The 13,779-nt window shown below is 38.7% G+C and overlaps 1 protein-coding gene across 1 annotated transcript; it reads left to right on the top strand.

The window, feature by feature from the left end:
- Window positions 1–12,605: 12,605 nt before the first annotated feature.
- LOC140888644 (ethylene-responsive transcription factor ERF039-like) lies at window positions 12,606–13,271 on the top strand. Its single transcript, XM_073296341.1, has one exon. It carries the CDS (start codon window positions 12,606–12,608, stop codon window positions 13,269–13,271), a length of 666 nt encoding a protein of 221 aa, XP_073152442.1.
- The last annotated feature ends 508 nt before the right edge of the window (window positions 13,272–13,779 follow it).

Raw genomic sequence — 13,779 nt, 5'->3', positions numbered from 1 at the left:
TAACTTTACTATTTGATTCTCGGTTCAGTTTTTCTGGTATAACAACAGTTTTAGTCTTGTTATTTGTATTTTTCGTTTTTGGTCCTATTAATGATTTGTATTTCCCGAGTTGGGTTGTAAACTACATCCACAATTCATTTTTAGTCATGTAACTTGTGTATTATTTTAATTTTTTATCATTTAATTTGTATTTTCTTTATTTTCAGTATTTTTATAACCGATAAAAAAGATCAAAAATGAAAATAATACAAGTTAAATAACAAAAAATGAAAATAAAATATATATACACAAATTACATGACTAAAAATGAATTGTGGATGCAGTTTACAACACAGCTCGAGAAGCGCATCTGATCGATATTAGGAGAGTGTTTGAGAGAGTTTTTAGGAAGCACTTCTTAACTTCTAGTTGAAAAATATTTATTTTGGTTCATCAACTTATCCTCTTTTTTTTTCTGTTTTTGTCTATTAAATTTTCAAAGTTTGGTTTTGGTTCATTAAATTTTAATTTTCGATCAATTTGATCACATTGCTGACATGTCAGTATTTTTCGGTATCACATCATCATTTTCGATGTCATTTCAGTGTTTTTCAATGGCACGTCAACAATTAGTCCAAAGTAGCCAAAAACTAAAAGCTATTGTACCAAAATCAAACTGTAAAAAGTTAATTAACAAAAACTAAAAAATGGATAAGTCAATGGACCAAAAAAACTATTTTTCGGTTTCTAGTTGGCTCGAAGTGCTTCGGATATTTGTGAATATCACTTCAATGATTTTTAATCAAAAGCTATAAGCAAGCTATTTGAGATGTTTTTTTCTGCTTCTGTTTTTTTTTGTTAATAGTTTAAAGTTATAATTTGACATTTGTATCCTTAAAAAAATTATAATATTCTATAATTACTCTCAATTTTTATAAAAAATTTTGGAAATTTTTTAAAATGTTAAATTTTATTTATATACGATTTTGTAAGAGTTTCTAGTAGAATTAATATTTTATTTAAATCATTAATTTTTTTAAAAATATAATGTATTAATATTATATAATTTTCATTTCCATATTTTTTTTACATATTTTATGCATTTATACAATTTTTTCATTTTTTTTCATTTTTTTTGTTATTCGTATATACATTTTTATGCATTCATGTTATAAAAAGATAAATTATATTTGATACAAAATATCAAATTTAATAATAATCATTACATATATAGATTCAAAAATAATAATTATTATTACATATATTTTCGATGGTGTGGATACCAAAATTTAGATACTTCAAAAGGAAAAATATTATATTGCTAAGGATATTGCTGTCATTTTACTAAAAAATAAATTTGGCAGTAATTTTTGAAACGACCCTAACTCTCTAATTATAAATAAATATGCGAAAATTTTTTTTTTTATTACTTACTAAATAAAAATATGTACATATATGCCCATATATATATGCACAGAATAAAAAGATTTAAAAATAAATAAATAAATAAATAACTCAAATAAAATGCATTCTTTAATAAAATAAATATCTCAGTCAAACATTGAATTAAAATACTACTTAAATAAAATGATTAAAGTTTGCATGCACTGAAAATATTTAAATAAAATATTTCAAACCACAACCACTGAAAATAATTAAAATGTATAACATGCTGAAGTATTCAAAACATGCAATGTGACTCAGACATCTATCACGGTCACGGGGTCACTGCATGTCCGCTCATATGTCCTCGCCGCCGGTAGGAGCTACATCCTCCTCTACGTACTCACCTGCATCATACCAGTGTAGTGAGCCTAGAGGCCCAACATGCTAACATAACAAGGGTTTAAAATAATTTAAATCAAATTGCTACTAATACATAACATATACATGAAGGTGCATGCTTAAAAATATCATAACATATCATAACTTAAATTATCTTAAATAACATAATACATAAATATTGTTGAGCAAATTATTTTTTAACATCGCATGGTTGTATCCGTAGTGTAACCTTAAATCATACATTAAATACTGATCAGCGTGGAAACCAACGTACGTGGCGGTGACGAATCACCTCTTAAATTGGCAGTAAACTGCCCTTCAATAGTTCACATATGGGGACGAATCCCCCTCAAATCTCAAATTGTCACACTACTTCAACATCCAACATAAAATATTTTCTTATTGCTCAACCTTAAACATTTAATCATACATAAAATTATTTCATGAATGCATGTACTTACATAAAATGTGTGTGTCCTTCATATATATTTAATTTAATTTCATACTAACATATACATATTAAAATAACTTCAATGCATAAAAATAATTAAATATATAATCAGGACATATGCAATTTCTCATGGATTGTACTGGACTGCTGGCCCTAAACTCTCATGCCCATTTACTTAAATCTGGCCCATTAACACTGAGACTGGCCCATTAACATACTTAAGCCCAATAAAATTATTCTAAGCCCAATTAAATAATTCAAGCCCATTAACAACCAATTCTGGCCCAATGGGCCCAAAAGCCCAAAGACTGGCCCAATAACTTTCATGGGCCCTAAAGCCCATAAAAATTAGTGGGCTCACTTAATTAAATTAATTAAGCCCAAATAATTAAGTTCAACCCAAAATAATTAAATGGAGCCAAAATCATTTTATTTCTAATTAATTGGCCCAAAAACCCATTAAATCATAAAATACTTTAAAATTAAAAAGACTCGATCCCGGCCCACCAAACTGGACCCGGACCAACTTAACCCGACCCACTACCCTAATGACCCGACCCGGACCACTCATACCCGGCCCAGACCCGAAATTAGCCCAAACCTCCTCCCCCTACCCCTTTCTCGGCCAACAGTTTGAGCAGTTCCACGAGATTCATTCGTGCCATCTGCTCCAGAAACATTTGGCCATGAAACCACCTCACGAACGTAGTGCACTCAAAGACGTTTCCAAAAAGCTAAAAACCAGCCAAAATGATGGCATAACGAAGGAGAACGGACCTCTGCAAGTCAGCCTATCCTAGACTTGCGCGCAGACCTGAGCAGCGCCGGGACTTTCGATCGTTCTTCCTACTCCGGCCATATTTTTCCGTGAAACCAATTGTCAATCCTAACCAACATCTAGATGGTTCAAACCCTTCAGGACTCACCAAAAATAGTGGCCTGGAGAAGAAGAACTAAGTCTTCTTCCTCAGGACCCTGAACCTGCGCACCTTGGACCCAGAACTGATGCAGCTCGACTCCAGCCCTGTTCCAGCCTTAACCATCCAACCAAACCCAGCCTAGGGACCCTAAGACCCCCTCTGAACCGTGGACCAGCAGCCATGCATGCCCATAACCATAAAAACGTGAGTATGATAATGAAATCAAAGAACCATGTGCATACCTCCATAAATCTGATTTATTTTACTGAAAATTTCAATGAAAAGTTTGATGCCTACACACACACACGCATAATAACTGATATGGCACGAAAAATAGAGAAAGAATCATGCCTTGCACCGTAGTTTGAAGAGAAAGGAGTGCGTAGAACGATTCCGAGACGACGGGACGATGACAACCGACTTGGAAGCTTCAAAATCGAGCTATGGAGGCTGAAGACTCGAAGAACACGATGGAGATGGGGGTGAGAACTGATGGAGGCGGCTAAGTGATCGGTTGAAGGGTTTAGGTAGGTTAGGTTTAGGTTTTTAATTTAATTAAAATAGGTTTTAGGATAATTAAAATAATTAAAAGTTTTAAATATAAAATATAAAATTTAAAACTCCAAATAAAAGTTAAAATCTGATAACTTAAATTAAAAATATAAAAATCCCGAAATTACAAATTAAGGGAATTTTAAAAATAATTAAAAGTCATTAAAATGGATAAATTTGGATAAAAATGGACTCCTAAAATTATAAAATATTAAATACTAAATATATTGAGAAAATAAAACTCAAAATAATATTTTTGGGCTCTAAAAAGACTCATAAAATAAATTGGATAGAAAATTGTCATCTCGTCCGTCCACGGTCCCGTCTACGCGATAAAATAATTAAAATACTAAAAATCCTAAAAATCACTAATTATGGGTTAAATGCTTAAAAAAATAAATTAAATCATGCACAAATAATTCACATAATTATTTAACCCATAAATCACAAATTTAAATAATTAAATACCCTAATTATGCATGCGGATTTACATATTTAAAATACCGGGTGTTACAATTCTCCCCCCCCCCCCTCCTTAAATTGAATTTCGTCCTCGAAATTTAAAGTACTTACCCGAACAACCCCGGGTAGCGAGTCCTCATGTCTGCCTCGGTCTCCCAAGTAGCTTCCTCCTCTGAGTGATTCAGCCACTAGACTCTGACCATCGGTATGACCCGCGTCCTAAGCCTCCGCTCCTCCCTAGCCAAGATCCGCACTGGCCTCTCCTCATACACTAGATCTGGTGGCAACTGCAAGGGCTCGAAATCGAACACATGCGAAGGGTTAGAGACATATCTCCGAAGCATGGATACATGGAAAACGTTGTGCACTGCCGCTATCCCTGGTGGTAGAGCTAAACGGTAGGCCAACGTGCCAACTCTCTCCAAGATCTTGAATGGCCCTATATACCTCGGATTAAGCTTGCCTCTCCGGCCAAAATGCACTACTCCCTTCATAGGTGACACCTTCAGGAATACGTGATCACCTACAGCGAACTCCAAATCTCGTCGTCTGGTATCTGCATAACTCTTCTGACGACTCTGAGCAGTCCTCATCCGATCTCGAATCTGAGTCACAATGTCAGCTGTCTGCTGCACAATCTCAGGACCCAGTAAAATCCGCTCACCAACCTCATCCTAATGCACAGGAGATCTGCATCTCCTCCCATACAATGCTGCATAAGGAGCCATACCTATAGACGACTGAAAACTGTTGTTATAGGTAAACTCCACTAATGGCAGTATAGTCTCCCAAGAGCCCTGAAAATCAATGACACAAGCTCTCAGAAGATCCTCGAGAACCTGGATCACTCTCTCAGACTGACCATCTGTCTGGGGATGTAATGTTGTGCTGAACAAAAGTCTAGTCCCCAATGCTGTGTGCAGACTCTTCCAAAACGCAGATGTGAATCTCGGATCTCTGTCTGACACAATCGACACTGGTATGCCATGCAGTCTAACAATCTCCTTGATGTAAAGCTCTGCATACTGTGTCAATGAGTAGGTAGTCCTCACGGGCAAGAAATGAGCTGACTTGGTGAGTCTATCCACAATCACCCAAATCGCTGTGCAACCTCTGGCACTCCTCGGTAAGCCAACTACAAAGTCCATCGTAATATTCTTTCATTTCCATTCCGGAATAGGAAGAGGTCTAAGATGTCCTGCTGGACGCTGATGCTCTGCCTTGACTTGCTGACAAGTCAAGCACTCTGACACCACTCTCCCGATGTCACTCTTCATCCCGGGCCACCAATACAATAGCTGCAAATCTTTGTACATCTTCGTACTTCCGGGGTGAATGGAGTACGGAGATGTGTGAGCCTCTGCTAAAATCTCAGCTCTCAACTGATCGACGTTCGGTACCCACATCCTACCACGGTACTGAACGATACCATCCACCACTGTATACAAGAGGTTACCCCTAGCCTCATCTCTCTGTCTCCATCGCTGCAACTCCTCATCAGTAGACTGTCCATCCCTGATCTGATCTCGCAGAACTGGCTGCACCGTCAACACTGACAAGCTCGGTGCACGACCACTCGGATAACACTCCAAGTCAAATCTCTGAATCTCGCTCCGTAGTGGTAACTGTACGGTCAAACATGAGACCACTGACGACTTCCGACTCAAAGCATCTGCTACTACATTAGCTTTACCCGGATGGTAGCTAATGTCACAGTCATAATCTTTCACCAACTCCAACCATCGGAGCTGTCTCGTGTTCAACTCCTTCTGTGTGAAGAAGTACTTGAGACTCTTGTGCTCTGTGAAAATCTTGCACTTCTCGCCATACAGATAGTGCCTCCAGATTTTCAAAGCGAAAACCACTGCTGCTAACTCCAAGTCATGCGTCGGGTAATTCTGCTCATGAACCTTCAGCTGCCTCGACGCATACGCAATAACCTTGCCACACTGCATAAGTGCTGCGCCTAAACCCAGCTTAGACGCGTCGGTGTACACCACTAACTCCTCGTGTGGTACTGTCACTGCTAACACCGGTGAAGTAGTGAGTGCTTCCTTCAGCTGATCGAAGCTCCTCTGACAGTCTGAACTCCAGATAAACTTCGCATTCTTCTTGGTTAAGGAAGTCAAGGGGTACTGTAATAGAGGAAAAACCCTTGATGAACTTCCTATAATATCCTGCCAAACCCAAGAAACTGCGAATCTCCGAAGCATTCTTCGGAATACCCCAATTCTGTACTGCCTCAACCTTCGACTGATCAACTGCAATCTCATCTCTCGAAATAATGTGGCCAAGAAATGCCACCTGCTCAAGCCAAAACTCGCACTTGCTGAACTTGGCATACAAACGATGCTCCCTCAAAGTCTGCAAGGCTGTCTGTAGATGCTGTCTATGCTCCTCAATGCTCCTAGAGTAGATCAAGATATCATCAATAAAGACTATGATGAACTGATCTAGATACGGCTGAAAAACTCGGTTCATGAGATCCATGAAAACCGCTGGAGCATTGGTCATCCCAAATGGCATCACTAGGAACTCGTAATGTCCATACCGTGTCCGGAAAGCAGTCTTGGACACATCTGCCTCTCTAACTCGTAGCTGATGGTAACCAGATCGCAGGTCGATCTTGGAGAACACTGAAGCTCCCTGCAACTGATCAAATAAATCCTCTATCCTCGGTACTGGATACTTGTTCTTCACTGTGACCCTGTTGAGCTCTCGGTAATCGATGCACAATCTCATATTGTCATCCTTCTTCTTCACAAATAACACCGGAGCTCCCCATGGAGAAAAGCTAGGACGAACAAAGCCTTTCTCTAATAGCTCCTGAATCTGCTCCTTCAACTCTTTCATCTCGGTAGGAGCAAGTCTGTACGGTGCCTTAGAGATAGGCACGGTGTCTGGCACCAAGTCGATGCTGAACTCCACATCTCTCACTGGTGGAATTTCTGCAACATCCTCCGGAAAGACATCCGGAAAGTCACGAACCACCTCTATCTCTGATAATGATCTGCTAGATGGTTCTGAGGTCGTGACAATACTCGCTAGAAACCCCTGGCAACCCCGTCTCACAACTTCCTCGCCTGAATAAGATATATCACCCGAGGAAAATCACTGCTCTGATATGCATGGAAAGTAAACGGGTCGCCCCCTGACGGTTTCACTGACACTGACCTCCGACGAAAATCAATCAAAGCTCCATTGACTGTCAACCAGTCCATACCCAAAATCAAATCAAAACCACTCAATGGCAAAACCACCACATCTGCTCGAATGGAGTGTTCCTGAAGCTCCAACTCCAGTCCTCGAATAACCTTCGAGGTAGAAATAATCTGCCCTGACGGCATAGTAACATCATACCCACTGTCAATAATCTCAGGTGTGATGTCTATCCGCCTGATAAACTCCAGGGAGATAAACGAATGCGTAGCCCCTGAATCTAGCAACGCAAACGTGGAGTTGCCTCCAACTAGAACTCTCCCTGCACGCAAAAAATTCCCAACAATTTCACACCACTACTAAACTTTTCCCCAACAAGTCACTACTAATCCTTAATTCTAATCACAAGTAAAACATGCTTCTTATTCTAACATGCAGATAGATAACCCAAAGAACAACAATTCCATAAAGAAAAACGAAATTCTTAACCAAAGGAAAATTATAAAATACTAGGGATAAGATATACCGGTGATCAAGGAGGTGTCTGAGTCTGCCTCCCCTGCCTGCATGACGAACACTCTACTAGCAGTGTTCTTCTTCCTTGGGCAGTTAGCTATCTGATGCCCTGGCTCTCTGCAGTGGTAACAAACTCCTGCTCCCAATAGACAAGGTCCCGAATGCATTTTCTGACACTTCGGGCAAGTAGGAAAACCTATAGCATTAGGGGTCCCGCCCCTCTGCTGCTGTGGCCTCTGCTGCTGCGGCCTCTGCTGCGGATTCGGGCCCTTAGCCGGCCCAGTAAACTGCTTCTTCGCAGGAGGCTGCGAAGATGGTCGCTGATACTCCGACTGAAACTGTCTCTTCCCTTGCTGCTCTCGCTGCATCTCTCTCCTACCCTCCTCTGACCTCAGTGCTCTACTAACTGCCCCCTCATATGTAGCGACATCCATCATACGTACGTCGTGCTTAATATCCGCTCTCAGTCCCTCCACAAACTGTCTCATCTTCTCCGGTGGACTGTCTGCAATCAGAGGCACAAAATGACAGCCCCGCTCGAACTGGCTCACGTACTCCACAACAGACCTGTCCCCCTGCCGGAGACTCATAAACTCCCGGATTATGCGACTCCTCACATCCTCCGTAAAATACTTGGCGTAGAAGACACGCTTGAACTCCGCCCAAGACAGTGTAGGGAGGTGTACTCCCCTGGCAGCACCCTCCCACCAAAGAGCTGTGTCTCCCCTCAACATATACGTCGCACAGTTCACCCTGTCCGCATCTGTGATCCCCATATAAGCAAAGATGGACTCCAAAGAACGAATCCACCCCTCAGCCACCAATGGATCGGTGGTACCAAGGAACTCCTTCGATCCCTTCTTCTGGAACCTCTCAGCAACGTCCTCCTCATGGGACAACCTAGGACGAGTAGCCTGCTGCTCTAACATAGCAGTAATCCCTGCCATCATATTCACATTGGCCTGCTCCAATGCTGCTAGAGGGTTCTGCGGAGGTGGAGGTGGAGGTGGAGGTGGAGGTGTAGGTGGAGATCCCCCACGTCTGTTCATCGGTCTGGGAGGCATTCTGCACCACCACATATTTCTTTACGTAAATCGTCATGCATAACTAATTTGTTTAAAATTAATGCTAACTTAAATTCTAAAAATTAAATCATGCTATAAACACTTAAAACTTACAGACCGGTAGCGTGGATTTCGGAGCTCGCATAGCAGTAATGACCCCTCCAAGGACCGGGCTCTGATACCAACTGAAACGACCCTAACTCTCTAATTATAAATAAATATGCGGAAAATTTTTTTTTTTTATTACTTACTAAATAAAAATATGTACATATATGCCCATACATATATGCACAGAATAAAAAGATTTAAAAATAAATAAATAAATAAATAACTCAAATAAAATGCATTCTTTAATAAAATAAATATCTCAGTCAAACATTGAATTAAAATACTACTTAAATAAAATGATTAAAGTTTGCATGCATTGAAAATATTTAAATAAAATATTTCAAACCACAACCACTGAAAATAATTAAAATGTATAACATGTTGAAGTATTCAAAACATGCAATGTGACTCAGACATCTATCACGGTCACGGGGTCACTGCATGTCCGCTCATATGTCCTCGCCGCCGGTAGGAGCTACATCCTCCTCTACGTACTCACCTGCACCATACCAGTGTAGTGAGCCTAGAGGCCCAACATGCTAACATAACAAGGGTTTAAAATAATTTAAATCAAATTGCTACTAATACATAACATATACATGAAGGTGCATGCTTAAAAATATCATAACATATCATAACTTAAATTATCTTAAATAACATAATACATAAATATTGTTGAGCAAATTATTTTCTAACATCGCATGGTTGTATCCGTAGTGTAACCTTAAATCATACATTAAATACTGATCAGCGTGGAAACCAACGTACGTGGCGGTGACGAATCACCTCTTAAATTGGCAGTAAACTGCCCTTCAATAGTTCACATATGGGGACGAATCCCCCTCAAATCTCAAATTGTCACACTACTTCAACATCCAACATAAAATATTTTCTTATTGCTCAACCTTAAACATTTAATTATACATAAAATTATTTCATGAATGCATGTACTTACATAAAATGTGTGTGTCCTTCATATATATTTAATTTAATTTCATACTAACATATACATATTAAAATAACTTCAATGCATAAAAATAATTAAATATATAATCAGGACACATGCAATTTCTCATGGATTGTACTGGACTGCTGGCCCTAAACTCTCATGCCCATTTACTTAAATCTGGCCCATTAATATTGAGATTGGCCCATTAACATACTTAAGCCCAATAAAATTATTCTAAACCCAATTAAATAATTCAAGCCCATTAACAACCAATTCTGGCCCAATGGGCCCAAAAGCCCAAAGACTGGCCCAATAACTTTCATGGGCCCTAAAGCTCATAAAAATTAGTGGGCTCACTTAATTAAATTAATTAAGCCCAAATAATTAAGTTCAACCCAAAATAATTAAATGGAGCCCAAATCATTTTATTTCTAATTAATTGGCCCAAAAACCCATTAAATCATAAAATACTTTAAAATTAAAAAGACTCGAGCCCGGCCCACCAACCTGGACCCGTACCAACTTAACCCGACCCACTACCCTACTGACCCGACCCGGACCACTCAGACCTGGCCCAGACCCGAAATTAGCCCAAACCTCCTCCCCCTACCCCTTTCTCGGCCAACAGTTTGAGTAGTTCCACGAGATTCGTTCGTGCCATCTGCTCCAGACACATTTGGCCGTGAAACCACCTCACGAACGTAGTGCACTCAAAGATGTTTCCAAAAAGCTAAAAACCAGCCAAAATGATGGCATAACGAATGAGAACGGACCTCTGCAAGTCAGCCTATCCTAGACTTGTGCGCAGACCTGAGCAGCACTGGGACTTTCGATCGTTCTTCCTACTCCGGCCATATTTTTCCGTGAAACCACTTCTCAATCCTAACCAACATCTAGATGGTCCAAACCCTTCAGGCCTCACCCAAAATAGTGGCCTGGAGAAGGAGAACGAAGTCTTCTTCCTCAGAACCCTGAACCTGCGCATCTTGGACCCAGAACTGATGCAGCTCGACTCCAGCCCTGTTCCAGCCTTAACCATCCAACCAAACCCAGCCTAGGGACCCTAAGACCCCCTCTGAACCGTGGACCAGCAGCCATGCATGCCCATAACCATAAAAACGTGAGTATGATAATGAAATCAAAGAACCATGTGCATACCTCCAGAAATCCGATTTGTTTTACTGAAAATTTCAATGAAAAGTTTGATGCCTACACACACACACGCATAATAACTGATATGGCACGAAAAATAGAGAAAGAATCATGCCTTGCACCGTAGTTTGAAGAGAAAGGAGTGCGTAGAACGATTCCGGGACGACGGGACGATGACAACCGACTTGGAAGCTTCAAAATCGAGCTATGGAGGCTGAAGACTCGAAGAACACGATGGAGATGGGGGTGAGAACTGATGGAGGCGGCTAAGTGATCGGTTGAAGGGTTTAGGTAGGTTAGGTTTAGGTTTTTAATTTAATTAAAATAGGTTTTAGGATAATTAAAATAATTAAAAGTTTTAAATATAAAATTTAAAATTTAAAACTCCAAATAAAAGTTAAAATCTGATAACTTAAATTAAAAATATAAAAATCCCGAAATTACAAATTAAGGGAATTTTAAAAATAATTAAAAGTCATTAAAATGGCTAAATTTGGATAAAAATAGACTCCTAAAATTATATAAAATTAAATACTAAATATATTGAGGAAATAAAACTCAAAATAATATTTTTGGGCTCTAAAAAGACTCATAAAATAAATTGGATAGAAAATTGTCATCTCGTCCGTCCACGGTTCCGTCTACGCGATAAAATAATTAAAATACTAAAAATCCTAAAAATCACTAATTATGGGTTAAATGCTTAAAAAAATAAATTAAATCATGCACAAATAATTCACATAATTATTTAACCCATAAATCATAAATTTAAATAATTAAATACCCTAATTATGCATGCGGATTTACATATTTAAAATACCGGGTGTTACAATTTTTCTCCAAACGCTCAAATTTTAGCTTTTATTAGCTTTAGACTTTTATTTTCAAACGATTTCAGTTTTTGCTTCGCACCTTCAAACTAATCTCTAGAAAAATCACTTTAAAATAAGCAAAATCTTTCTAAAACCCTCTCTAAAGATGTTTGAATTTTGAATTTTCGACTCAAGCTTGTGTTGTGTTTAAATTTGGTCTGTTAAATTTTCAGAATTTGGTTTTAATGCTACTAAATTTGACTTTTGGGGTTTCAGTCATATTTTGTTGGAGTGCTGATATGACACCAAAAAATACTGACATGACATCTGAAGTTTCCGACTTGTGCGATGTCAAGCAAGAAATTGGGTCAAAATAGGTGGAAAATAAGAATAAATTATAAAAATTTAATAGACAAAAACTCAAAATTGGACAGGTAAATAGATAAAAATAATAATTTTCCCTTAATAAAAAAAATACCAAAATTAAAACAGTGTTTCAATAGTTAACTTGGAATTAGATCGAGTGAGGCCGTCAGCAGCATCATCATTGAAACGGGAAACCAAATCAATCATGCTCTTTGTAGGGCTGACAACATTTGTTATCTTATATTTATTTGTTCATGCATATGTTTATTCTTTACGCCCTATATAATATTTTTTCGTATAATATGTTAGCTAGATGACACACTATATATTATGGAATCCAATATCATAAAAAATAGTCTCCCTGGAGGCCATTTTTGTTCCGCCGCCTCAATCCCCGGTGGTTCGATTTTGCACATTAAGGATAGATCCTCTCCCTCCAGTACTGCTACCCACACGCACGTAAAGAAACCAGCTGCTGCACACTTCTCCAAAGCTCAAAAAAGCGCTGCGAATTTCCGTATCGGCGAAGGGGAAGAACATGCAAGATACCACGGAGTGCGCAAGCGTCAATGGGGGAAATGGGTGAGCGAAATTCGGGAGCCGAGGAAAAAATCAAGAATATGGCTGGGGTCCTATTGCACTGCCGAAATGGCGGCTCGAGCCCACGACGTGGCGGCTTTAGCCATCAAAGGCGCCTCGGCTCACCTCAACTTCCCTCACTTAGCTTGTAAGCTCCCCCGAGCCGTCTCTACTTCCGCCAAGGACATTCAAGCCGCAGCTGCCAAGGCCGCCGTCGCCACGACGTTTTTTGATGAGCCGAGCTCGGAATTAATTTTAGGGTTGGATAGCATGGGAGAATCATTAAATGGTGGAGATGACACTTTTGTGGACTTGCCGGATCTAGTACCCTTGGATGACTCATTTGATCACAAGGATGCGTATTGCTATTATGAATCTGCATGGGAGCAGATTATTACATTGGGGTTTGATATATAATAATGGGGCTTCTAGCTAGCTATAAGCTATCTACCACTTATCAAACCTATATTAAAATGTTTCAAATGTGGTTTTTTACTTTTTATAAAGCAATTATAAGTTGTGTTTGGCATGTAATATGTATATGATATATACTATGGGTATGCATGATATTCATGGATTTAATTCACATATTTTTTTTTGCTTGGATTAATTTATGTTGAGTGAATTTCAAATCCACCATATTTCTTGTTAATTAATGTATATAGATCTAGTGGTAATTGTGATCTAATTGTAATTGTTATGGAATTGAATATAATATTCAAAATGATCAGTTGCATTTCAAATTCATATATGATTTGAAAAACCATTCCCTACATCAAATCTCTCTCTCCAATTCAAACCATTTAATTTCATCCAATTTCAACCTTAAATTTTAGCGTGAAGTACAATATTGTATAGCGTGATTTTCATGAAAGAATTTGATCGATCAAGTTTTATGTTTGATTCGTTATTTTATGAGAAAATA

Source organism: Henckelia pumila, chromosome 3, assembly GCF_033568475.1.
Source record: "Henckelia pumila isolate YLH828 chromosome 3, ASM3356847v2, whole genome shotgun sequence".
NCBI classification, from domain to species: Eukaryota; Viridiplantae; Streptophyta; class Magnoliopsida; order Lamiales; family Gesneriaceae; genus Henckelia; species Henckelia pumila.
Note: the sequence above shows the minus strand (reverse complement) of the source record. Positions and strands in the feature narration are given on the sequence as shown.